Source organism: Alosa pseudoharengus, unplaced genomic scaffold, assembly GCF_046254945.1.
Source record: "Alosa pseudoharengus isolate Yale_2024_CS ecotype anadromous, Long Island Sound unplaced genomic scaffold, YU_APseudo_1.1 YU_APseudo_1.1_scf_20, whole genome shotgun sequence".
In the NCBI taxonomy this organism is placed as follows: Eukaryota; Metazoa; Chordata; class Actinopteri; order Clupeiformes; family Clupeidae; genus Alosa; species Alosa pseudoharengus.
Window position 1 is genome coordinate 12,119,271 of NW_027468664.1, and position 25,414 is coordinate 12,144,684.

Here is a 25,414-nt window from a genome sequence, read left to right on the forward strand (position 1 = left end):
ATTTCTCAACATTGCCGTCACACCGTACTCCTTTAAGGGTTAATAACTCTGGCCTCTATGAGTGACTATGAAACATGACTGCACCTCTGCGCTGAGTGATTATGAAACATGACTGCACCTCTACGCTGAGTGTCACAGGCATGGAATATGGTGTCCAGCAGGTCCTCCTCGCAGATGAGGCTGACCTCGGTCAAGTTCTCCTTCTTGGTCTCTGAGGACAGCAAACCTGTATGGTAAAAAAACACAAAACAATGACGCCAACCAAAGTTGAGTCATTAAGCTCTGAAAAAGCTCTTAAAGTAGATACTACTTTTGAATCACTGGTTGTACAAAGTACTTATGGTCACAATAGCGGATATGGACATATTTTATCCATGCATGCTGAGTTGCAAGGACACCTGATAAGAGTCAGTGTAATTGAAATGTTCAAAATAAGTTATGCAAATTAGCTGTATTCAGATGAAGGCCGTTGGGGTTGGTGGGTACCATGCATAACGCATACATAATTAATTAATTTGTTCTGTGGCTTGATAGTGGGGCAAGGTATTGGCAGTTCAACAATACCATCATCCCTCCCATATAATTGTTGATATAACTATGACAGATGGTGACCATGGAAAAGATTTGGCCCAGGCCCTGTCAAGGTGTGTGCCACATACCGTCCCCCAGGGAAAGCCTCTTCACCACCAGGGCTGGGTAGCCCACATCCCCGTCCAGCAGTGTGGAGACGTCTGACGTGCAGAAGTTCAGGTTGTAGGACAGCAGGCTGTGCGTCGGGCTCCTTCTCCTCTCCCCGTCCATCTCCAGGGGGTTGGCAGCGGGCGTCTCCTCTGCCTTGGGCTGCCCGTAGGGGGCGCTACGCCCAAACGTGAAGTACCCGTCTGTCTCGGACTGGGCGGCCGCGGGCGTGGAGCAGGTCCGCTGCCAGCCTTGCCTCTGCCCGAGCCCAAAGGAGGTCCGTCGGTCTGTAACCGTGCTTGTGATGGTGTAGGTGGCATTGACGGGGCATGGGGTGACCAGTGGCGACGCTCCGCTCGCGCCAAGGGTCAGCCGCCGACCCTGTGGCCTCCCTGGGGACCCGTTCGGAGTCAACATACCCAAGGCGGCGGCCGAGGCACCAATGGATGAGGAGGAGGTGGTGGACGACCCGTCAGTCTTAGAGGCTGAGGCGCCGACAGCAGGGGTGTCTGGGTGGTCAGAGCGGACAGTGCGTTTCTTCAGGATGGACTCCAGATTGCAGCGGAGCCCGGGCTGGGGGCTGTTGTAGCTGCTGGACTGGAAGCGGGGGATGTGGAAGGGCGAGGAGTCAGCCTCTTGGTTGCGGCGCTGGATGGTCTTCAGCTTGCGGCAGATGCTGTCCACGGGGTTGTGGCGGTGGCGCTGAGACACGGCCAGGTCCATGGCTGAGCAGACGACGAGCACAGACCTCTATCTGCTGGGGGGACACCAACGTGAAAACGGCCCATAAGGGCAAACTAACCACACTCCGCTTGTAAAGCAGCTTAACAAGTCTTATACTAGTGAAAATAAAACAACATTTTATTTAGATACATTGCATTATTTATCAATTAAAATATGTTCTTATCCAGAGGCACTTCAAGTTAGCTAATTACAGGTACAGGGAGATGCCCTGGGGACCAACTAACCAAGGGTTGGGTGCATAGGTCAGAGGAACAGTGGTGGCAGCTCCTGGGATGGAATCCCTTCTGGTGTTCCATTTAAGAACTGTACATATTTATTTCCAGTTCTTGTAAATACATAAAACATATCGGATATAGAACGCTGTGTGAAAGTTTGGGCACAAACAAAAACATGGTGTCTGTGTGTGTATACTCTTGTAGGACAATCATTTGGAGTGTTGTCAGTTTCCTCTTGTTCTCAATCTAAAGTGCAGATCTCCACAACTGCGCAATCCCTCAGTTAAAAAAAACAATCACTGTATTTTGAAGATCAGCCTGCTTTTTGTTTAATTTTGTTAATTGTTTAAACACATTTTTCAACAATAGTCGCGTGTGTAGAAATTACTCCAAAACAACAGACACTTGTAGGGTACTGTTTAGAAATGCAGTTGGTCCAACTGAGAATGATTCTAGAAAACCAAAGGATCAACGTTTTGTTGGGGACAGTCGACCAAATACCACTTGAATTCATAGAAAAATAATGGTGTTTAAAATCAATCAAACAAATCTGTTACGACTAAACATCTGTTCTATCACTTGAACCCTTGTGTAAAGGCCTCAGTATGACGATTAGGCCCAACTCACATAAAACATCAAAAGCGTTTGTGGCGATTCTCGAAATTTTAGGTCAGATAACTTTACCAGGAGAAGATGAGGGGTCCTGGTAGCCTCATTAAATTGTCAAAAACGTGGAAACGTAGGGTAGGGCAATTTAGGCGTTCTTCAAAATTAAGCAAATGTCCTCAAGTTAACTTGTTTTCTTCAGTTATCCACTTGTCACTCACCGTTCAGCTCTTGTATTCTTTTTTGAGCGTATTTGCCACGTTATGTTGACCTGACGAAGGCTCAGCCTTTCGAATTAATTTAGGTTTTTTCAACAAAGATCTTTCCCCACCTGGCCAACTTCAATCAACCGCTTGTATGACGTTGCTGATATAAGACCACGAGACCAAATGCGCGCAAGTGACAACCAGTTAAACGTCGCCCTCATGTGGTCGAAAATATGCATTAGGCTATATTTCACACAACCCAATAATATCTGATGTTTTTAGATACATACAAGCGAATTCTGTCGTGCTTTTTGTGTATAAAATCTCATATAACTTAAGCTATTTAGCTTAATCTATTTGTCTATGTGTGAGTTGCTTAATGGACACATGACACGCATAATGAATCTGTAGGCTACAAGTTCAATATGGACCATACAAGCTTCAACATCATCATTCAATCAGGCTGTGTATACTGGCCATAAGGACTGACTATCTGTCAAAGTAAGTCTACAACAAGGCATCTCCTCCTATGTATGAAGGCAACCGTTTTATTCACTGGAATATGCCCTTTCTATTAGGCCTACGCCATGCCATGAACCGAACAGATTTGTTAGCCTACATAACGTCTCTCACTCACACATAGAAGCACACACAATCCCTTACAGCCTACTCAGATATTGCTACCAACTGGGCCACTGTAACTCGAGCCCCTGTCATGCGACCGGACGCCATGAGGCCAAAGTCATTACACGTGAGCCCAACTAACTCCTATGTGTTCCGTCAGTGTTTCGACTGCACAATAATCATAACAGCACAAGTAGCCTAGAATAGACAAGGGATAGGAAGGATGGCCGTAAGCTTTCATTTCCCCAGCAGCTCCTAAGCCAAAATGCACGGTCCTATGAATGAACAAACCTGCTTCAAATGAAGAGTTTGGTTCAACGCTATAGCCTATCCTCCATTTTAATTAATTTTCATGAATCATTTTTTTACATTTTGTTTTCTCAGTAATTTCAGTATAACTGTAATTGGGTATTGTTGTTTGATTTGTCTTTACTAAAATAAGCAAAAAAGAACAATTGCAACTTTATTGATATTACCTGAAATACACAATTAAATGACATGACCTTTTAATGTTTCTAAAAATAGATATAGCCTATAACGTTTTGGAACCAAACTCTTCAAATCTTGATGGTTTTACGAGTTCTCCCTCTCTCTTTTACCCCAAACTATCTCTTTCTAGGCTACATTTGGCAATTCCATCATTCACTTAGAAGTCAATAGGCTATAGCTTACTGGAAGTCGCTGCGTTAACCTGTGACGTGAGCACGAAATAGAATGCGAAATTTTAAAATAATCGCATCAGACTCGGTGTGTACACTTTAAGTGCGAACATTTTTCGCATTTTCGCACCGTCATTTAGTATCGTAAGCCTTTCTGGTGTGTACGGGCCTTAAAGCTGTTGTAAGGCGTATAACCCAAACTAGCATCAAAGTGAGTTCTGGCATTCAATAGTACAATGTTGACAATGTTTAATCTGTAAGCGGTTTATCTCGGTGTGACAGAGCGAGCGGCTCGTGTTTCCATATTCATCATGGCGAGTGTTCCAGTGCCCGCATCGGCCACGAGCGCTCCATCTCTCAAGGTAAACGCCGAAAGGAGGGATCTAGCACGAGTTCCCACGCTCGCTCTTAACGGGGGATGCGTGTGTTGTCTATATGGTGTGCTCGTGACCAGACACAATCCAGCTCCCTCACCTTTACTTACAGCATTATCTTCGATTAGCCCGTGTAAGAGAAATACACGCAATACGCGTAAGAGGGATGGTGAATGTTAACCTAAATTGAGATGTATGTGTAGCATTGGGTGTTTTGTCTGCCTTGTTATTTTAAATAATGTTGATAATGTTTAAACGACATTTGGGAGTTTACATTGATTTTGGATATTGTCCTATTGGTAGATAATCTGGCGACGCGTCATAGCCTACACGAGTGCGTCCTTCAGCGGTTTAAATAACAAGTGCACGGGATGCTTTAAGACTGCTCGTTGTAATAATCTTGTAAAATGGCACAGTCCTACATGAAACACAAAAACAACATTCCATTTGCAACAGAGAGCTGTAGAGTAACATTGTTATGTAACTCAGTAACGCTGTAAAAGTAACCGTGTCGTGTTGGGATAGCGTTAAGCAGACACTGACGCACATTTGGGTGGCGACAGGGGCGAAGCTCATACATTTAGCAGAGATGTCATTCAGATCGTTGTTCAGGTGTTTCTGTACTCTCGATATGCAACTAGCCTATACAGTCTACAAATCAGAGATAAAAAGGCAACTCAAACTCGCTTCACAAATGTATAACGCGTACATAATAATTTCCAGACAGTGTTGCAGTGGTCACTGTGTGTGTGTGTGTGTATTCCTGAAATGTCTTTTGCTTGCTTTTCTGCAGGGTACAGGTGCAGAAGCATCAAGTAATGGCCTGTCAGACAGCATTCCCAGCTTCAAGGTAACTGGCCCCATCATCAGCATTTGCAGCAATATACAAATGATGAACTAAAAGATTCATTACCCTAACTATTATTATTTCGACCAGTGCCAATTGAAATTGACAAATTGATTATTTTAGGCTATCTAAATGAGTAAACTGTCAGCCACCACAGTGCTAACGTACCTGCTAAGCTAAGTGTGTGTTTTGGATAGGGTCCATCACTTGCCTTTAGCTGTGGTACCAGTGGCAGCATTTTGGAGATTCCCTTGTTAGCAAAAAAAAAACAAAACATAAACTATATTTCTGACCAAAAAAAAAACTCCCAGCAATGCAGAATCAGTTCAAATCCATAGCTTAAGTCCACCTGTTAGTCCTCCAAAAACAAAACATCTGCTGCCAATCATGTAGTAGCGTCCATGCAAAAGTGGGCAGAAGATGTCTTGTTGTGAAGTTTGTCAGGATGATATTTTGTGATATCCACCCAGCAAAAGTAATCCATTCTTAACCTCGTTTCCTTGGTGTAAGTGTCACCCCCTAATCTCATGCATGCATGCACCCAAGACTCCCCTTTTTTGGGGGGTTATGGGGGGGGGGCAAAGGCACAGAGTCAGGAGTGGGCCTCTGGCTTGTCCAGAAGGTCCCGTGTTGACTGTACATGGAGCTCCAGTCTCAGAGATCACGCTAATCTCTGTCAATCAGGCTTGAGGCCTGGCTCCAGGCATGCTCCCTCACACACGCACACACACACACACACACACACACACACACACACACACAGCCCTCTCCCTCTGCTCACCTACGCTCACTTCACAGCCTCGCTTCAGTTCAGCTCATGTGCTGATTAGGAGGAAAGAGTGGTGCTCTGTGTGTTTGTATGTGCTCTCTCTGTCTCTCTCTCACACACACACACACACACTCATTTCTAAATTCTTCTACTTTTGACAGGTTGCATGGTTTGTTTTTGAAAGTTAGTATTCTATAGAAAAGTTTGCTTGGTGTGTGTGTGTGTGTGTGTGTGTGTGTGTGTGTGTGTGTGTGTGTGTGTATGTGTGTGTGTGTGTGTGTGTGTGAGCTGGGGACAGGTAAACTGATCCTGAGAATGCATTGTTTATGGGGGTTGCACTAGGTTGTAGCAGTGCCTACAATAGCACTGGCCATATGACCCCCGCATCATCATCTGAACCACCAAACTGTTTTAGTGATTTTATTTGTTATATGGAAGCTCCTTCCTTAGTGTCCATCCAAATGTCCACAAAACACTTAATGGACAAGAATTGCGCTGTCCACTGAAATAGTCATAGAAGGGTAACATGCAAAATCACCTCTAGTTCTGTCTGTAGTATTCCTACTCACAGCGATTGTGTTGCCAACACTTGGAGTGGTGTGTGGATTATAGGCTGTTACACAATTGGATGTAGTATTTATAACCAGCTAATCGCATGCCTCTCTCAGTGCACCAGGTGAGTGGACAGACTAGGCACATACACCACTATGTCATGCTGGAGATTTAATGGCCGGGTGGTGGATGTGAAAATCAAAATGGCGTTCTCTTCATCTCTCTCAGCCCCTAACGTTTGCTCTCTGCCTTAGGCACATAGAGTCGAACCTGTCATAATTCATACCCATGCCAAATGTCTGACCGAGAAAAAAAAAAACAGACAGCCTTTTTATATCACAGACACTGGCAGTATACCATGCCATTTTCAGACAAGAACCTGGTCAAATAAAAATGCTCTGTCTGTAATACATTTTTGTATGGGTTTGAAAACCTTTTGTACTGTATACATTCTGTTATCCATGTCGTCATCTTTCTCACTTGCATTCTTAAATACACTCTCTAATGACAAGGTGATATTAATATAGAACTGGTCACAGCTAACGTGTACCCGTTAGCACACTTATGCTCTACAACATTCATACACCATTTACACTATAAAATACTTACGGACAACTCTCAATGGTTGTTAATTGGTTTGAATGACTTTCTATACTACTTGCTCTCTATATCATTGGCAAATACTAGTAAATTGACTTACGTGGCTTAGCTGTAAGACGGTAGATTGACTTACGTGGCTTAATTGTAAGACAATGAAATATTCTTGCCACTGTTGGGGGTGCGTCCCTTCCTGTCTTGCATGGCATTATAACCTTACATAAGACCATAATAACCATATATTGATTTAGTTTGATTTCTTAATTAAATTATTTATTTTTTAAGACTCATAAAAATAGTATTTTTTTGGTTTATATTTGAAGCACAATGTATCATCTTTTTCCTTGTGCTTAAAATGTATTGGTCTAATAAAAGCCTATTGGTCAAATACAAATGCACAATAAACCATAATTTATGGGCATGGGTACGAATCATTTTGATCTATGTCAAAGAGAGTGTACTGTGGTGGACAGTCCTCTTCTTTATATCTTCGTCTGTCAGAAAAGTACCCTGAGTCTCTGGCTCTGACACCGAAAGGCTTGCTTTAAGAAGACACCTACTGACAGATGAGAAGAGTGAATGGGCAAGGCCAGAGTGAGTAGTGGCATAATCAATAGAGACCATAAAACTGGGTAAACGCCAAGTTTATGGTCTAGTGGTCTCATTAAAAATCGATGTGATTTGCAGTGAAGTGTGAAGAGATGTGAAGGGTAGGCCATCCTGCAGTGTGTGTGTGTGTGTGTCTGTGTGTGTCTGTGTGTGTGTGTGTGCGCGCTCCATGTAACTCTCCCTCAGCCGAACAAAACAGACAATGGTCCTGACTTCCATGGCTGTCACGTTCCCTTAGTAATCTAGGATTATGGGTAATCCAGAAGCAGGGTTAATCTTGCTGCCGAGTGACTGTCGCTTGAAAGAATAGGTCGATGGGTTGGACGTTAATGGCTTTCTACCCATCTAGAAAGTCAGAGCTCAGAATGCACAGCGTCTCTCTCATTGGCTGGTCGCCTGAAGTCGCCTTGCTTATGTTTACATTCACTTGCTCTATTCACTCAATAAGCAGATGGTTCTATATTAAAGCGGTTTGAAATACAGCATAGGTGGACATTTTATCACAGCATTTTATTACAACCAATGTAAGTAAGTAGGGGAGAGTGGGGTAAAGTGAGAATTTTTTTACATTTGCTCCCCTCTAAGCGAGCTAAAATGATATATCAGTAAAATATACACATTTCCCATTAGTTCAGGATGTTTGATGGTCACATGACCACAAATGCGTTCCGTTGCCTAGATACAGGGAGTGTCTCACATTACCCGATGTCTCACATTACCCCGTTCCCCTCTACGTAAGTAAGTAAGTCGACCCTGATTAAATGAAATGTCACTGATTCCGTGGCCCTTATGTAATCAGACTGTCATCTCATGCTTTTACATTTATGACAGGAAAGTAGTGAAAAAATATATCAGGTGGAACTAGATTCACTTTGTGCAAGGTAGACATACTCTATGCTGCTCTAAAACTGCTAGCTAAATGCATGTGGGGAACAAAACATGGCATTCCAATTACTATTTTTGATATGGAACCACCAAATATGAGAAATGTGAAAACTGATAAATATGAAAACACTGCTTGGCTTCACTAGGTGTGTGTTGGGGATGCTCTTGTTATCTGCTGGAAAGGCCTGTTAGGCCCCTGTTCCTGTTAGAGTGTGAGTTCCACATCCAGGCTGTGAAGGAGGCTCATGGGCTAATACACACCAAGACACACCTGTTGGTGGAGTGGAATGTTCACACCTGCCACCTAGCCATATGTTTGCACCTGTATCTGAAGTATGGGATAACGGCCGCCAAGGTGTCCTGTTATACAGAATTAATGGACGAGGGCGAGAGGCAAAGAACTCCCCGACGCGCATTGGATATTTTGATATGGAACAGTGATTTTCTTTTTTTTTTACCAGATTTACTTCATAGGTGTCCCGTTATTCAGAATTAATAGCCACCCCACCAGCCAGAAAAGAGTATTTCTTCTCTCCGGGTGATAAAGAGCTATAGCTCCTCCAACCTCTTTCATAAACAGCACACAAACACTGCTAGTCATTTTCAGTGAATGCACAGTTGGGGCAGTATTGAAAGCTAATTGTTATTTGTCATAAATCTTTTATCATGATAACATCATCTATAAAACAGTGATTTACAAAAATAGGGGAACAAACTCAGTAGAAATATTGAACTGCTGGAGGTGCTGTGATTTTCATAATTCCTGTTCTTTGTGATGACAGGTGAATCTAATACGTCTTGAAACTGTTTTCCCCCAGGCGTGTGACCTGGACATCGATCTGGTCCAGACCCACAAACCCAAACCGGACCTGGCGGGCCTGGCGTTTGGGACCGCCTTCACGGACCACATGCTAACGGTGGAGTGGAGCTACCAGGGTGGCTGGCAGAGACCTCGGATTCAGCCCTTTGGGAACCTGTCCATCCACCCGGCCTGTTCCGCTCTGCACTATGCCATACAGGTGAGGCCCACTCACCTGAGATCAGGTGTCTCTAGTGGACTACATCACTTTCAATTGGTGTCATGATAGAATGGAATGATATCTTATTGATTAGACAACAATAACCATTAATTACATTATGTTCACCAGGGTGTTATATATATCAACAAAACTTTCAAACCATTTAAAATAATGTTTAAAATATTTATGAAATGACTGTGGCATGTTCCACTTCCCTGCAATACACCCATTATTTGAACTACTGCTAATGTATAAATGTTAACAAAACATTAGGGCATGGACAGTATGCACATCACTGAATGACATGGTATAAATGAGCCCACACACATAATCTGTCTGTCACATATAGTATTTTTTTGCATGGCTTTACATAACTAAGTGCCAGAATCTTCTGGATGGTTCTAAGAAATGTTGTGCTTTATGTTGGTAGTTGTTTGAGGGAATGAAAGCGTACAGGGGGCCGGACAACAGAGTGCGTCTCTTCAGACCAGAGCTTAACATGAATCGCATGTTGAAGTCTGCACTTAGAGCCTGTCTGCCGGTATGACTACACACACGCATACACACACACACACACACACACACACACACACACACACACATGCATACACACACACACACACACACACACACACACACACACACACACACACACACACACACACACACACACACCCGGCACATAAATGTAGACATACAGAAATCTCTCAAATTCTATCTCTCTTTTCTAATTTCTCTCAGCCTCTCTCTGTTCTCTGTCTGCCACTCAATTCAGAACAGCTTTATTGATATGAGAATAACTCACTTTCACAAAGTGTTTCCAATTATCCAGGTAGATTCTGGATCTAATTGAGTCTAATTGTACCGGTATACTCTCTCTCTCTGTCTGTCTGCTTATCTCCCTCTCTCTCTCTCTCTCTCTCTCTCTCTCTCTGCTCCCTGTAGAGCTTTGACAGGGCTGAGCTGCTGGAGTGCATCAGGAAGTTGGTGGAAGTGGATCAGGAGTGGGTTCCACACTCAGATGCTGCCAGCCTCTACATACGCCCCACCTTCCTAGGCACAGAGGTGTGTGTGTGTGTGTGTCTGTGTGTGGCTCTGTGTGTGTGTGTGTGTATGTGTGTGTGTGTGTGTGTGTGTGTGTATCTAAAACATTTGGCTTCCTTTTGGCTCTCCCAGTTGACCTACCGGTATATTGCGTTTCATACTAGAAATATCTCTGTATATTAAGGATCTTTGTTTACATCTTCATAAAATCTTTACCTATGCTTGTGTTTGTAAGTTTGAAGGTGTTTGTCCCCCCCCCCCTCCTGTGTGTTTGTGTGTGTGACTGTGTGATGTGTCTCCACAGCCTTCTCTGGGAGTGAAGAAGCCGTCCCAAGCTCTCCTCTATGTGATCCTCAGTCCGGTGGGCTCGTACTTCACCACGGGGGCCAAGCCTGTGTCCCTGTGGGCCGACTCCAAATACATACGCTCCTGGAAAGGGGGCACGGGGGACTGCAAGATGGGAGGGTGGGCACCTCCTCTTCGTCTCTTCCTCTTCCTCATCCTCGCTTGAGTAGCCTCCCTTCTCTCATCCCCTCTCTCCTCTACTTAACCACATCTGTTCTCCAAAGGCATTACGGGCCCTATTTTCATTGAGAGGCAGTAAGCAAAGGCAAAGCAAACAGCAAAGATCAGCAAAGCTGTAGTGTGGCTTGTGGGGGTGTTGTGCTAACCCATCCATGTCTGCACTAACCCTAGGATCTTCTCATGCCATTAAATGAACAAAATATTTTTTTGCTAAGTTATTAAAGTATAGTTTCTCCTTGCCAGTTACCTGATACTGAAATTAGGACCTTAGATCTCTTAGCTCTTTGAGAAGTGACTTCTTTCAGGAGTAGGCTACCTTGAGTTCATTGTTACACCATCCAAATGGAACATTCTGTGAGCTACATTTTATATTTGTTATTGTACCAGAGGGTTAAAGCAGAGCGAGAGGCGCAAACGTAGTAATCAAGGATCTTTGATTGTACTTCTAAAAAGGGTAGGTAGCTAACAGTAGTTATGGACTTATATAGCTTTATAGACCTGAAAGGGTTATTTAATAAAGTTCCTTGTATCTACCTTTCCATACTAGTAAAGGCAGTGACAGACCTCAGATTTTTGTGGTAATGGTGTATAAAGGTCATGCCAGCTGTTCACTAATATCAGAAAACACAGCTCACGTACATTGGCCAGAAACAAGCTAACCGGCTAAATCCGAAACAGTTTTAAAGGCAACTTCCTCCATGTCAGAGTGTAGTAACAGAGCTTATACTTGTAAGCTTTTTGTAATTGCACCACCATGGCAATTGTCGTTCTTTAACCAATGACCACAGTATTCTGTGCTCTCATTCATACTGACCTAAATATACAAAGTCCGACACGCATTCTTTTAGGGGCTTTGTGGGGATTTGGAATTTTTACTACTCATTTTGACCTTCATTTCTGAGCGTTTTGAAAACTCAAGCTTGGGTGAGTTTCTTCGCCTTCCTGGCAACCCCAGTCACTTTGGCGGAGGAAACTCCATTCCACTTTGCGTCGTGGAGTTCTTTGCCTCTGTCTCGTTACTCTCCTCCATTAATTCAGTATATCAGGACACTTTGGCAGCCATATTATCCCTTACGCAACACCACTATTGCAGCAGTCAGTGTGCTTTGTCAAGTTTGCAAGTTGCGTGCAAAAGAGGAAAACGGTGATGAATGTTTTATTACATTTAGAATGACAAAGGCACGTGAATAGTAATGGTGTCCAAAATAAGCCCCTCATAAAATACTGTATTTAGTATATCCTGTCATCCAGATGTTACAGTAATGGGTTGTGTTTATGTCCAATCCCACACAGGAACTATGGCGCCTCCATCTTTGCTCAGTATGAAGCAGTGGATTATGGGTGCCAGCAGGTCCTCTGGCTGTATGGGGATGACCATCAGATCACTGAAGTGGGAACCATGAACCTCTTCCTCTACTGGACTAATGAGAAAGGAGGTACATATAGCTATGTATATTATTATTTTATTACTTCATATTCTTAAAGGGGATAAATATACCTTAATTATGCTATTCTTATTGCCTCATGTTTATAATACACACAAGCTGAATATATTGAGTTAACTTTACAATGTTGAAAGTCATCACTGCATTGTTCATGGGAAATGTCCAGTATGCTGTTGGGGATTTTGCGGCTCTGGGATTTTATAGACAACAGTGACCTCCAGTGGAAATACACTGTAACTGACCTTAGACATCAGACGAAGTTGATTGCACTGCAAAGGTCTCCATAGGTTGTCTGTGTTTCTGGAGAAGCAGATGGTCATTTGTTTGTTTCTTTGTGTATCTGTTCACTTCAGAGGAGGAGCTGGCAACACCCCCACTGGATGGCATCATCTTGCCGGGCATCACTCGACAGAGCATCCTGGAGCTGGCAGGAAAATGGGTACGCTTTGCATTTGGGCATCATCATAGAGACCTCACAGAGACCTTTTTACCATAATTAGGGAGTTTCTTGCCTAAGTTGGAAAATAACTTTGCATGTATTTTTTATTTTGTATAGATTTAGGCTCTACCATCCATACGGTAAACAGAAGGCTCTCTGTATGTAAGACAAGCTGAGAACTGTGTGGCAGGCGACTGTATTTGGCGATAGAATGAGGGACTCATATGAAATGTTTCTGTGTGTACGTTCACAGGGATGGACCGAAATGCATTGACATGTGTAGCCTGTGTGTCTGTGTGTCTGTGTGTGTGTGTGTGTGTGTGTGTGTGTGTGTGTGTGTGTGTGTGTGTGTGTGTGTGTGTGTGTGTGTGTTTGTTTGTTAGCAGTGATATTTACTTACTTATATTAGGCAGTTTGCTTACAGGACAAATAGAACATTTAATGTTGTGGTTACTTTGTCCTCTATCTATGAACACTTTGCCAACCTGGTAGATATAACCCTGATCTGAAGACTGGTTCATAAATTCACTGTTTTAGCAGAACAAGGCCTATGTCTTTGCTTACTGTATTTTCCACAACCAGGAACAAGAATACAAGTTGTAAAAAATATTGATACAAATAAATATTTTGTTGCCTATAGGGCTGGGTTCTATACATGAGGTTATATAATAATAATAATAATGCTAATAAGCTTTATTTGTATAGCACCTTTCATGCACAGAATGCAGCTCAAATTGCTCAAGTGAGGTTCATATAAAGCACAGGGGGGTATACACAACATAGTGTGAGGTAATATAAATCACCTTCTCTGGATTTGCTCTCAGAAAGAGTTGAAGGTATGCGAGCGCTACCTGACCATGTCGGACCTGCGGTGTGGACTAAAGGAGAACCGGGTCAAGGAAATGTTCGGTTCTGGTACCGCTTGTGTGGTCAGTCCAGTTGGACGTGTTCTGTACCAGGGAGAGGTAGGTCTTATTATATACCATAAATTACATGTACACACACACACACACACACGTATATATTTACATCTATACATGTATTATGGCTCATACTGTGGCTGTAATGTTTACATTTACATATGCACAGTCATTAATATAGTGTCCTATAGTATTCTAACTCTTTATTATATTTAATTAATATTTATTAATATTTAATACCATCCTTAATGGTCGATATTCTTATCTAATCATTATTACTGAGATGGATTGCATCATTATGTTCTTCATGCACATCAATTACCATATGTCATATTAGGATATCATTGCCATCATCGTTACACTAATCTCTCTAATGACCAGTTTTCATGCTAGTATCAAGTGATGTTAGTGGGTTTTAATGATTTCTTGACAAAGGGAGTAATAGAATGTTAATTGACAATCACCAGTGATGGATTGGCACGGTGGGTCATTTGGAATTGTTGATGTCTGCTTGTGTTTCAGAACTTGCAGATTCCGTATCAACAGGAGAATTCCCTGGCCTCCAGGCTTCTAAAGGAGCTGACAGACATACAGGTGAGACCCTGTGAGGGCAAATGCATGCGCACACATGCACACACACACGCACACGCACACGCACACACACACACACACACACACACACACACACACACATGCACACACACACACACACAAACTAACACCTACTACTAACAGTTACAGGATCCGAGCGAGTGACCGTTGTGTTGCATTGAATGCTCTTTGTCTGTATTGAATCCGTTAAATATGCCCCTCTATTGGTCATATTTCTTGTTCAAGATAGCAGAGCAATGTGAGCGACACCAAGTAAATAGAAACGTGGCGCCCATCAAAAGTTCTGCTCAAAGTGTGGCGCTACATCTCGTCGTGCAGAGCTACGCTGCGTTGGGGTCAATTAGGACAATCCAATTAAAAACAAAAAAAGGCAATCAAACTGATTTTGTCACTGTAGCTCGCACCGATCACACGGATGCTGTTAGGACTAGGTGTCATACACACAAAAAATGATGACATGTTGTGTACAGAGACAAAGAGTGCAAAGAGTTATAATATCTTTTGTGTACCCTTACTGGTAGTGCATTCATTTCATAGACTCAGTACTACTTTGCAGTGTGTTTTGTGTGTGTGTGAGCATATGGCTACATTTATTGTGTGCACCTGTGTATGTATATATGACTATAATGTAAGTGGCTATCTGTGTGCGTGTGTGTTTGTGTTTGTGTGTGCATGCATGTGTTTGTGTGGAAGTGCATGTGTGTATATGTTTGTGAGAGAATAGAGTATATATAAGTGTACATTCATGTGCATACATGTGTGTTTGTGTGTGTGTTTGTGTGTGTTTGTTATGTGGGATAGAGCGTAGAAGGTAGTGCCACACAGGCAACGTAGACATTGGCAAGGCTCCTGCAAGCTCTCGTTAGACCAAGGCCATAATTACACAAAGCTAATTACTTTAGCGGTGCCTTTTGTTTGTGTGCTGAAGACGAGCCCATTGAAGGGACAGATAAAGAGCCTGCGGAATGAGAGTGGGGGAGTTGGTGGTGCTAAGAGATGCGACAAAAGCCTAATGAACTATGAAATCAACAAAATGTGTTCTCTTTCCTTGAATTAAGAGAGTGAGAGAAAAAACAAGGAATTAGTGAGGAAAAGTAGAGGGGGAGGTGGTGGCTGGAATTATTCTGAAAGTGTGTGGGGCGATGTTATTACATCTGTTGACATTTCATTTGTGAGAAAGATACCAAAAAAAATGGGAGATTCGCACCAATGCGACAGACATCACAAACAAGAAAACAACAGGGAAGTAAAAAAAAAAAACAGCAGAAAAAGCAGTCCCATTTTTTTTAAGGCGGAGAAGGGAGAGGAGTAGAGAGGAATGAAAGATGGCTTCACTAATTCATCCCTCCGCCCCCCCCCCCTCCTCCTCCTCTCTCCTTCCTTTCATGTTAATTAGAAATCGCATCCTTTTGTTTCCCTGGCCCGATGCGTATTTGCTCCACGTCCGGACCATTAGAACAAATTTGCAACATGAGACGCAAATAATTGGATTTGCAGCCATGGCTGTCGCAGAGTAGAAGCCCTCCGCCTGCGTTTGTCACATCGGCTGAGTTTACTGATGCGCTTCGCGCAGATTTAGGTTTTGTTTTGTTTGTTTGCTGTTTCTTGTGTGTGTGTGTGTGTGTGTGTGTGTGTGTGTGTGAAGTTGTTGTTGACTTGACTGTCACATTAAGCACTGGAGATTAGAGGCCTAGTGAGAAAGTTATATTTCTTGTGTATGAATGTTTGCTGTGAACTATCCATGAACTTGTAATGACCTGTTGGTGACCTTTCTGCTCTTGCTCTTCTTCCCGGTACCAGTATGGCCGCACACCGAGTGAATGGAGCTTCCTGGTGTAACCTGAGGTTTCTGAACATGGGAAAGGTGGACCTCGCAGCTATGGGACGAGAGCGAAGTCACAGTGACGGACAAACAGCCAAGTGAATCTGCGAGGATCCGCACATGCACACACACACACACACACACACACACACACACACACACACATGCACACACACACACACACACACACACACAAATGCGAACACACACACAGACACAAACTCATACTTACCAAAATGTACTCTTTCTCTCTCTGTTCATGCAATGTTGTGTTAAAGTACCATTGGGACTATGTATGCTCTCATAACACTGGGGTTGTGCATCCCTTCCTCTGAAAGAGTATACTGTCTTTCACTTTGATCTTTTGGGAACTACCAAAATCTTATCCACTATGGAGTGCATTGGTGTTGTGAAATCTGTCAGCAATTATCTCTATAGAGGAATACTCTCTTTCTTGGTTACCCGTGTACACTTAGACAACATACAAATTCCGGTGGTCACAATGCATGCACATTTACACTTAAAGGTGCTATAAGTGATGTAATGCGGACAAACTGTTCCAGCAAATCAGACGAGATGTGTGTTTGGGAAAGTTTCAATTGCACGGGAGGGAGGGGGAGGGAGTAGCAAGCTAGCTCTCTGTTTTGTTTGAAAATAAACAGAAGTGACGTTAGCCTGCATCGCTTATAGCACCTTTAAACTTGATGATAAGTAGCTGATACATCACTTTTGGTACTCTTAACACATGCATCATTCCCAGTTAGTGATCCCAAGATCAGACTTGTATACACTCTGCCATCATAGCTAATGATACAGATTACCAATGGACATGCAGTAACTTAATAGAGACAAAGACAGCTATAGGAAATAGCTTCAGAGTACTTTGCACATCATTTCAAAAAATCCAAAGAACAAATGCAGTGATAGTGATTATGTCATGATAATTATATGCAAGTGAAGTGAAGTGAAGGTGTTGCACAATATATGTTTCCCTTCTGTACTGTCCTGTGTGTATCACTATACTCTATATACTATACGGTGAAACCTATGTAACATTACCTATGTTACATTTCATCTCACAGACGACAGGTATGACAAGTTGGGGAGGTGGTGTTTGACTTTTTAGACTCAGAAAAGAGGCAGAAAAGAGAAGCACAGAATTCAATGACTTTTGATATTTTTTGTTTTGTGTTACCCATTGAGCTTACCGGACGCTGTAAAGCCCAAAAGAGTTTTGAGGCCATGAAGCTCAATAGAATTCTCAGTGAATACATGGAGTGACTATAGACGCTATACTGCAGGTGGAATCACAAAAATGTTGAACTTTACCAGCATGTTGTTAAAGGCGCTCTAAGTGATGTTACACCATTTCTAAGCTAAAACTTTTTTTTTTTGTCAGATACAGCAAACATCACCTCACCATCCACTAGCTGCCTGTGCCCTGAATATACTGTAAAAATGCAGCCTCTGTGGATAGCCCAGGCTCCAAAAATAGCAACAAAAACAACCTGGTCCAGCCTGGACCATAAAAAACATAGCACACTTTTTCAGCCAATCACAAACATGATTGCGTGTTTAGGAGAGTTTTGTACGGGAGGTAGGGGGGAGGTAGCGAGCTAGCTCTCTGTTTTGTTTGAATGTCAACAGAAGTGTCGTTACACAACATCGCTTAGAGCGCCTTTAAAAAGCAAACCAGCACTGTATCCTAGATAAAGAACCAGCCAGAGTTGAGTTAGGGTAGAGCACATGTGGGCAGTATAGACTTTAGCAATATGCTAATGCGCTAACAGCACTTTTCAATGCACTGCAGATACAAGTGAGCCCTCAGGACAGTTAAACGACAGCTGCTCACTGAGTCTGGGCCATGCCTGGCCTTACCGATGGTCAGTATCTGATGTAGAGTATCTGGTCAGAGGTAGGGTTGTTTCCGTTCCAGAGTTTGCTTCTATCTGAAGGTCGTTTTAACTAGAAGGATACTTGGAGAGTGCAGACCCCTGTCAAAGCAATTGCACTAATATGCAATGTTAAAGAATTGTTTTTTTTAATTTATTTTTTTAAATCCTGGATCTGTCATTTGACCCGGATCCTCTCGACAATGTGATGGGTCTTTTCTTTGGCCCCATGCTCCGTCAAGCTTCATGAAAATTCGGCTGGTGGTTTTTGTGTAATCTTTCCGACAGACAAAACAAGCTGACAAATGGCAATGAAAACATAGTTTACTCTGGTGAAAATTGCACATAAAATGGAGGGCGGGGAACCTCGCACAACAGTAGTGACTATAGTGTCTTACTATGAATGGGTCTCAGTGCCCATAAAGGCTCGTGTTATTTCCCAATCTCTCTCCCACTTCTATCTCCACTATTCCTGTCGTTAGAATGGCCATAAAACCTAGAAACAACTCCTTAACAGGCACATAGTATGAGACAGACACCACTGCATAGTCAGGCATACTTGAAAGTACACCACGAGTCTTGAAGCACCATTATCTTAATTGTGTACTTTTTCCTTGTCAGTGCCCTAACTGTGAGTAAATAAATAATATATTTACTGTATGTGTAATGTGTGGGTGTGTGCAAAGGGACTATTTAATTATTACACTGTAGAATATTCCCACAGTCTAAGACAGTATAATGTTGGCAGACGCAGAAACAAGTTAATGAAGTTTATGCCGAACGTCATAAGGCTTAACTGGAAAACGCTCCTAATCACATCCGCGTAAAGGTCTATAGGCTACACTTAAAACAGTGCTAAATGTTTGGGCCACTGATATTCAAATCAGTGTTGATGGGTGTAAAACATATCTTCATAATCTTCATTTGCTTTTGTACAAAGCAATAACATACAGATGATAAAACAGAATTTTAAAAGCAGGTTAACAGTATTACCAATTTGCCGATTGCTGAATCACTGTCAGAATCAGTGTTACCACTCCACAAGCAGACATGATTAGACCTGTGTTCCAGTTTTTAGCCTTCTGACATTTGGCAAAAAATGCATTACTGACAAAATCTAGAAAAAATAAGGTCCTCACACCCCCTTTGTTAAACTGTTAATGTGTGCATTCCTATAGGTCTCTGACAATACAAATAATAGCAATACCAAGTGCTTGTCATTCTGTTTAGGCTAAGATATGTAAGAGTATATGTAACATGTTTTCAAATTGTTTTCTTGTAGCTTTAGTTCATATAGACCCCAGTTGCCTTGACAGACATATTTGTGATCTGTGGGTGATGCATAAATTGTGTTATACATAGAGTTCTATATTTATATAGGTGTGACATGCAGTTATTTATGTGAAGCGTTGGATGTGTTGAATTGAGCATTTGTCACCCAGATCCAATTAATAAACAAGTATCATATACCCAACAGTGTCTCTAATTCTAGAGAGATTGACGTCTGTGAAGGAAGTTGCCCACACAATGCGCGTGTGTGTGTGTGCGTGCGTGTGTGTGTGCGTATGTGCGTACGTGTGTGTGTGTGTGTGTGTGTGTGTGTGTATGTGTGTGCATGCGTGTGTGTGTGTGTGTGCGTGTGTTGGGGGTTGTATGTACTAATAGATAAATATGTGTAGTGTTTTATACAGAACCATTTAAATGTTTCTGCCTAGTTTTTTTTCTCCCCACACCCTCCGCCCTCCTTTCTGTCTTTCTCCCCTGCTGAGTCGTGTGAAATGTGTGTAAGTGTGAAGTGCTCTGCAGCCTGTGGAAGAGAGCGGGCGGGCGAGCGGAGAAGTGAGAAGTGGCGCAGTAGGAACGCGGGGCTGTGCAGACTCGTTTAGCGCAAAGCCGTTAGTGTGACGCTCTCGGGCTAACACCAGCACATCCCACCGGGTGGCGCAATTCCTCCTGGCTCCAACCGCACCCCATGGGCATCCTCCCAAAGACACTCACACACACTCTCACACACACATACACACACACACACACAAACACTGAGACATGCACACAGAATCATTAAATACATGCTCCATTTTAATTAGCCATCATTAATTTATTTGCCTTTGTTTCCCACTACAGTTGCGGCATCCAGAATTTTTTAATAAAACACACACACACACACACACACACACACACACACACGCACACACACACATGTGCAATGTAGTTCTGTTCTGCTCGTATTTAACAATTGGTCAGAACAAACAAAACATAGAGCATTTTTTAGCGAGAGCTAAGCCAGGAATTGTAAGAGAAGGATGCACCACACTCTCAGATGCAATAATTCATGTTTAAAGTTTAAAAACGCCATCCACAATTTGGTTCTGAGAAATATAGTTCATATTTGATTTCAAGCAATCAAATTACCCCCTTCTGTGCATTCCTGAAGCACTCTGTTGATTGGTTAAGATTGTTTATGCCTCTGTCCAAGCCACCATATTTATTTACCATAATTGTTTACTCTTTTATGTACTTTATAACACATAAACAGCTACAAGCTATCACTGACACCTGGACTAAGAATGAATGCTTTCCATTTCTTCGGTGGTCTCCAACTTTACTAGCCTGCGTATTCCCACCCAGACAAACCTTTGGCAAATTTGGGATTTGCTCTGCAGGTCCGTCTGGCCAAGAGGCCATTGAAGCCCATTTCCAATGTCCCTAAAACACGGCATGCAATGGCGATACAATGGCTAATCCGGCATGGAAGTGTATTTCTTTGGAATTGAGTAAACAAATGCATTTAAAACCTTTGTTTTCAAGATTGCTGCACTTCTGAAACGATTTGGTAAGAGTTTAATGCACCAATTACGTCCCTGTTGGAAGTCATAAGTCAATAAACCTTTTCCAAACCCACTCTCAATTACAATTGAGAAGGTCTGCATGCTAACCAGCCTACACCTTTACAAAAGTATGTTGATGTCCGCTGAGTGACTTACAGGAATCTTGGTTGTGGTAAGTGAACAGTAGCCTCCTACTGTCTCTGTGTATTTGGCATTTGTATGAATGTGTGTGTTGGTGTGTGTGTGCGTGTGTATATCTCTGTGTGTGTATGTGAATGTGTGGGGTTGTATGTGTGTGTGTGTGTGTGTGTAGTAAAGGGGAAGTTAAATCTCAGCCCCAGCTCCCCTGGGTCCCAGGTCTGGGCTTCCGTCTCCCTGGCTGCCCTCCCCGCAATTATGAGCTCCATTCGGGACACTGCTGCTGGACCTCCAGCTCCTGTTCTCATCCAAGGACCAGTGGGCTCCAACCTCAAGCCTCTCCAGGCTCTCTACCCCGCCAGTGCTGAGTCAAACCCAGCCCAGAGAGGGGGCGAGCACCTTGGCCACGCATCTCTCTGGCTCAGCCATGTCCGTCTGGAGGATTAGCGCACTGGGGTCTTATCCTGTCTGGTGATGCCCAGCAGCCCCATAGCCTCTCCACCAGCTACCACACAAAACAGCCCCATATCGGCTACTGACTAGCAGTTACCAGAGCCCAGGGAGCTCTCCTTAGCCTCTCCTTAACCTCTGCATCTCTCTCTCTCTTCCCTTCTTCTTCTCTCTGGGCGAGGGAGCGAGTAGGGGTGGGGGAAAGCTGGCTGGCCAGTGTTCTGGCGAAGCAGCCCGCAGATGATGTTTTAATTGTCACTTCTTATTTGCGGGTGGAGTGACATGGCCTGGCTGACAGGCAAGGATGGTTGGGCGAAATCAGAGATGAAGAAGGAGATGGAGGGAGAGAGAGAAATAAAGAAAGAGGAGGGAATGGAGGAGGAGGTTGTGGTGGGTGGGTGATGGGTGGTGTGTGCTGTGATTTGGAAGCTGTTTCTATGTTTGTTTGTGTGTGTGTGTATGTGCGTGTGTGTGTACGTTTGTATGTTTGTGTGCGAATGCCCCCTTCCCCCGTCTCCTTGCCTCCGTTTGGCTTGCAGGGACTGGGCAATTTCCCCTCCTCCTCGCTCCTCTCCGCTCCGGCGGGTCATGATCTGATTTGACAAGCGCCGCGCTGTCATCTCCCGTTTGTCCAATTTGAAAGTCTAATTAATGAACTCGCAGCCACTTTGTGCCGCGTGTGATTTCTTCTCCCTTCCTTTATTCCTTTTCTTTTTTCCCTTCTTGCTTGCTAATGCCGTGGCCTTGCCGTTTGTCTTCTATTTGTCTTTTCTTTATCACGCGGTCATTTGACCCCTCTGGCCGGCTGAGTTTCTGCGACTTCAGACGGCGTCAGACCTCGGATGATCTCCGAGCGTTGTCTTAATTAAACCTGCCACAGTAAGGAAGCAAAACAACCCGCGCAACGAGTCATTTCGATCCCGCTGTGGAGCAAAAAACTCAGTAGGTCTTTGAGATGGGCGATATAAAAAGAACAGTGCAGATAATTCGCAGATTAAGCTACTGCACTTACACAGTCCCCCATAGGCCATGCCGCCAGTCTTGTGATGTTTGTCAGACCGGGCATCGAGTTAGGCATCACGCATGTAATTAAATAATTTTGCATTCGTTTTCCTAAATTAATACAGTTGTGACTTTTAAAAGTAAGAGAAAGTTTTACGGGAACAGGACACCGAATACACCCATTTGGAACTGTCACGAAACACGCATTTCTCTGTTCTGAACTCTGTTGGTGTTTTTCATCACCGGCAGGTGGCGCTGGTAGATAAGCCTTTCGCTGTTTCATCCGGCTGTCATAATTACACCCAAGGCCTCATTTTTTTATCCTCCCCCTGCGCCCGCCATCTTCGAGCTTTGGATCTCTGCCAATCACAGTGAAAATGGATGTAGAACTAATCTATTTTCATGGACGTCTTAATCCGCTAATACAGAGATAAAATCATTTAATCAAAAGCCATCATCTTCTGCCTCCTCTTCTCGCTATCCACTCCACTGTTGCATTAAATGTTTAAATAACAGCGCGCGATTAAGTGCAGCGGCAGCCCACTGTGCACTAGGGGTTGACAGACAGATTTGCCGCTTTTTTCCCCCCTCTTCTGTCCTCGTGAGCCCATCGCGAACATTGGGTGTCAGTCGCTGCAATGACATTTAGATCTGTCTTATCCTCTCCTCACACGTGTTATCTGTCTTTAGACTGCTTTTACAGCTCCACCGTCCGCAGGCTTAAGAGAGGGCTCTCACCCCTCTTAGCCCTTTCCTCTCCATCCCGGCTCCCTGCTACTGGGGTGGGGGGTGGTGGAGGAGGAGGAGGAGGGGTAGGAGAAGAGATGGCGCTTCAATCACATTCCAATCCAAGGCTCCCGTTGTCAAAGCAGACTGGTCCATTGTGCTTCATTTCACATTCAAAATATGCCGGAGAGATTTATAAAAGTAGGCCTACTTATACTCTTAATTTTCCCCTGCACCCAATTTTACAACTGCCAGTTAGGCTACTAGACTGCCCTCCAGTTTTATGACTGCCAATTTATGACTGCCAATTACATAGACAAGACATCCCCCTTAATCTGAGAGTGAGGCTAGGATAGGCTACCAGAATTCTGAAAGATAATTTTCAGCATACAACATTGCACATCCTTGTGTTCAAACAAGGAAGGCACAAGCCATATTTCTAAATGCAGTGTCATATCAGACACTATTGGAGTTTGAGCCATCATCTATGAGAGGCTACCATATATGAGGATGCTACACAATGATTGGTTTTAGTTATGCATCAAGTGAGCTTTGCTTGGCCACTGTTTTTCCAGGACAGGACCTCTTGTAACTTCTAGCTGCTCATGAAGGAGGCACTTGAGAGTGGAGGTCTAATCTGTCTGGATGTCATATCTTCACACAGGCATGTGTGTGTGTGTGTGTGTGTGTGTGTGTGTGTGTGTGTGTGTGTGTGTGTGCATGATGATGGAATTGGCAAAAAATGACCTGTGTGTCCAAACAGAGGAGCCTCAGACATGAGCAGGAGTCTAGTTCTGACCCCCCCCCCCCCACACACACACACACACACTCACAATCCAACCCCCCAGATACACAGACACACACACACAGACACACCACCCACCCTGCACACTGCTCAATTACTTACAGATGAGCAGGTCATGATTGAGTGTTTGTCTGCCTCCGCTTGTGTGTGTGTGTGTGTGTGTGTGTGTGTGTGTGTGTATAGATAGTAAAATATATAATAATAACAAAGAAGGACAAATCTATAGGACAAATATATTCTTTAAATTAATCCATTTAAATATGTGGGTAAATAAACAAATGCAAAACCCAAATGCTGTGTGAGGTAAAGGACCCACTCTATTAATGATGAGTAATCTTCTCTGAGGTGGGGGGGGGGGGGGTGTAGGCTGTGCCCTGACACACACACACACACACACACACACACACACACACACACACACACTCACACACACACACACATACACACACACACACACACACACACACACACACACATACACACACACACACTCCTCCCTGCAGGTGGTTGGTGCTGGGGTGACTCACACTGGCCCAGCAAGGCCAGCCCAGGCATCCAGATTGCCGTGGCAACGCAAAGCAAGCACCCCATCCCCCCCCCCCCCCCTCTCTCTCTCTCACACACACACACGCACACACAGACACACACAGTGCCAGTGGGCATTCCTGCCAAGGGCTCCTAGTCTTCCACTGGGGGAGCCTGACACAGACTCCCTCTCCTTGTCCCTCTCTCACTCTTTCTCTCCACTTATTCATCACCCTCTTTCCCTCTCCATCCTTCCCTCTATCCTTCTTTCTTTTTTCATCTCTTCCCAGTTGTTTTTTTTCTTTATGCCTCTCTATATTCTTTCTATTTTTCTTATTTGTCATCTTCCCCTCCTCTCCATCCATTCATCCCTCTCCCATCCTTCCCCCCCCCTCTCTGTCTCTCTCTCTTTCTCTCTTTTCACGCTGTTGAGTTAATGAGTGGGCCCAGGCATAGTGCTAATCTAAGCGTGTTTATTATTTTGACAGTGCCACGATAAAGGCACACTTCACAAGGCTTGACACGACTGGTATTGACAATCAGAACGCAAGGATGGGATGAGAAAAGGGGTGGGGGGGAGAAGGAGGAATGAAGGAACCAAGAAAAAAGGGAAAAAAAAGAAGTCCTGAGCCCACAACCTTTCAGCTAAGAGACGAGAAGAGAAAAAGGAGAGAAGAGACTAGAGAAAAAAAGTGTCATCTTTTAACACTTCTTTATGTGCCGTTGCGGTTATGGACAATTCAAGGCGTTATTAAAATAAAAGTGCCGACGCTGTTCCCACGGGTCACGATCATCATGACCTACGCAATGCGTACCTGTTGAAAAAGTAAAAAAGTGAAATATAGAGACCCTGTTGA

The 25,414-nt window shown here is 43.6% G+C and overlaps 2 protein-coding genes across 8 annotated transcripts in view; one reads left to right on the forward strand and one right to left on the reverse strand.

The window, feature by feature from the left end:
• lrmp (lymphoid-restricted membrane protein) overlaps positions 1-1,401 on the reverse strand; it is a 33,875-nt gene extending 32,474 nt beyond the window's left edge. Inside the window, exons 1-3 of the mRNA XM_076297524.1 lie at positions 1,199-1,401; positions 660-1,096; positions 119-226 (exon numbers count right to left, since the gene is read on the reverse strand). Coding sequence (XP_076153639.1) covers positions 119-226; positions 660-1,096; positions 1,199-1,401 — 748 coding nt within the window. The remainder of the gene's footprint in view (positions 1-118; positions 227-659; positions 1,097-1,198) is intronic.
• Positions 1,402-4,043: 2,642 nt separating this feature from the next.
• bcat1 (branched chain amino-acid transaminase 1, cytosolic) lies at positions 4,044-16,208 on the forward strand. Of its 7 annotated transcripts, XM_076297314.1 has the most exons (11): positions 4,044-4,094; positions 4,900-4,956; positions 9,184-9,384; positions 9,815-9,925; positions 10,330-10,449; positions 10,733-10,893; positions 12,247-12,389; positions 12,752-12,837; positions 13,662-13,802; positions 14,280-14,351; positions 16,170-16,208. In XM_076297314.1, the coding sequence occupies exons 1-11, from the start codon at positions 4,044-4,046 to the stop codon at positions 16,206-16,208; spliced, it is 1,182 nt and encodes a 393-aa protein (XP_076153429.1). The 7 variants fall into 7 exon arrangements, with proteins under 7 accessions (XP_076153429.1, XP_076153430.1, XP_076153433.1 ...); XM_076297315.1 differs by lacking the exons at positions 4,044-4,094; positions 4,900-4,956 and having other exon boundaries at positions 9,256-9,384; positions 10,330-10,461; XM_076297318.1 differs by lacking the exons at positions 4,044-4,094; positions 4,900-4,956; positions 13,662-13,802 and having other exon boundaries at positions 9,256-9,384.
• Positions 16,209-25,414: the final 9,206 nt, after the last annotated feature.

Excerpts from the sequence above, each read along its gene's own strand:
- bcat1 (XM_076297314.1), top strand. The coding sequence starts at position 4,044 with ATGGCGAGTGTTCCAGTGCCCGCATCGGCCACGAGCGCTCCATCTCTC. Across the intron at positions 4,957-9,183 it reads ACAGCATTCCCAGCTTCAAG|GCGTGTGACCTGGACATCGA; the intron begins GTAACTGGCCCC and ends GTTTTCCCCCAG. Across the intron at positions 13,803-14,279 it reads GTGTTCTGTACCAGGGAGAG|AACTTGCAGATTCCGTATCA; the intron begins GTAGGTCTTATT and ends CTTGTGTTTCAG.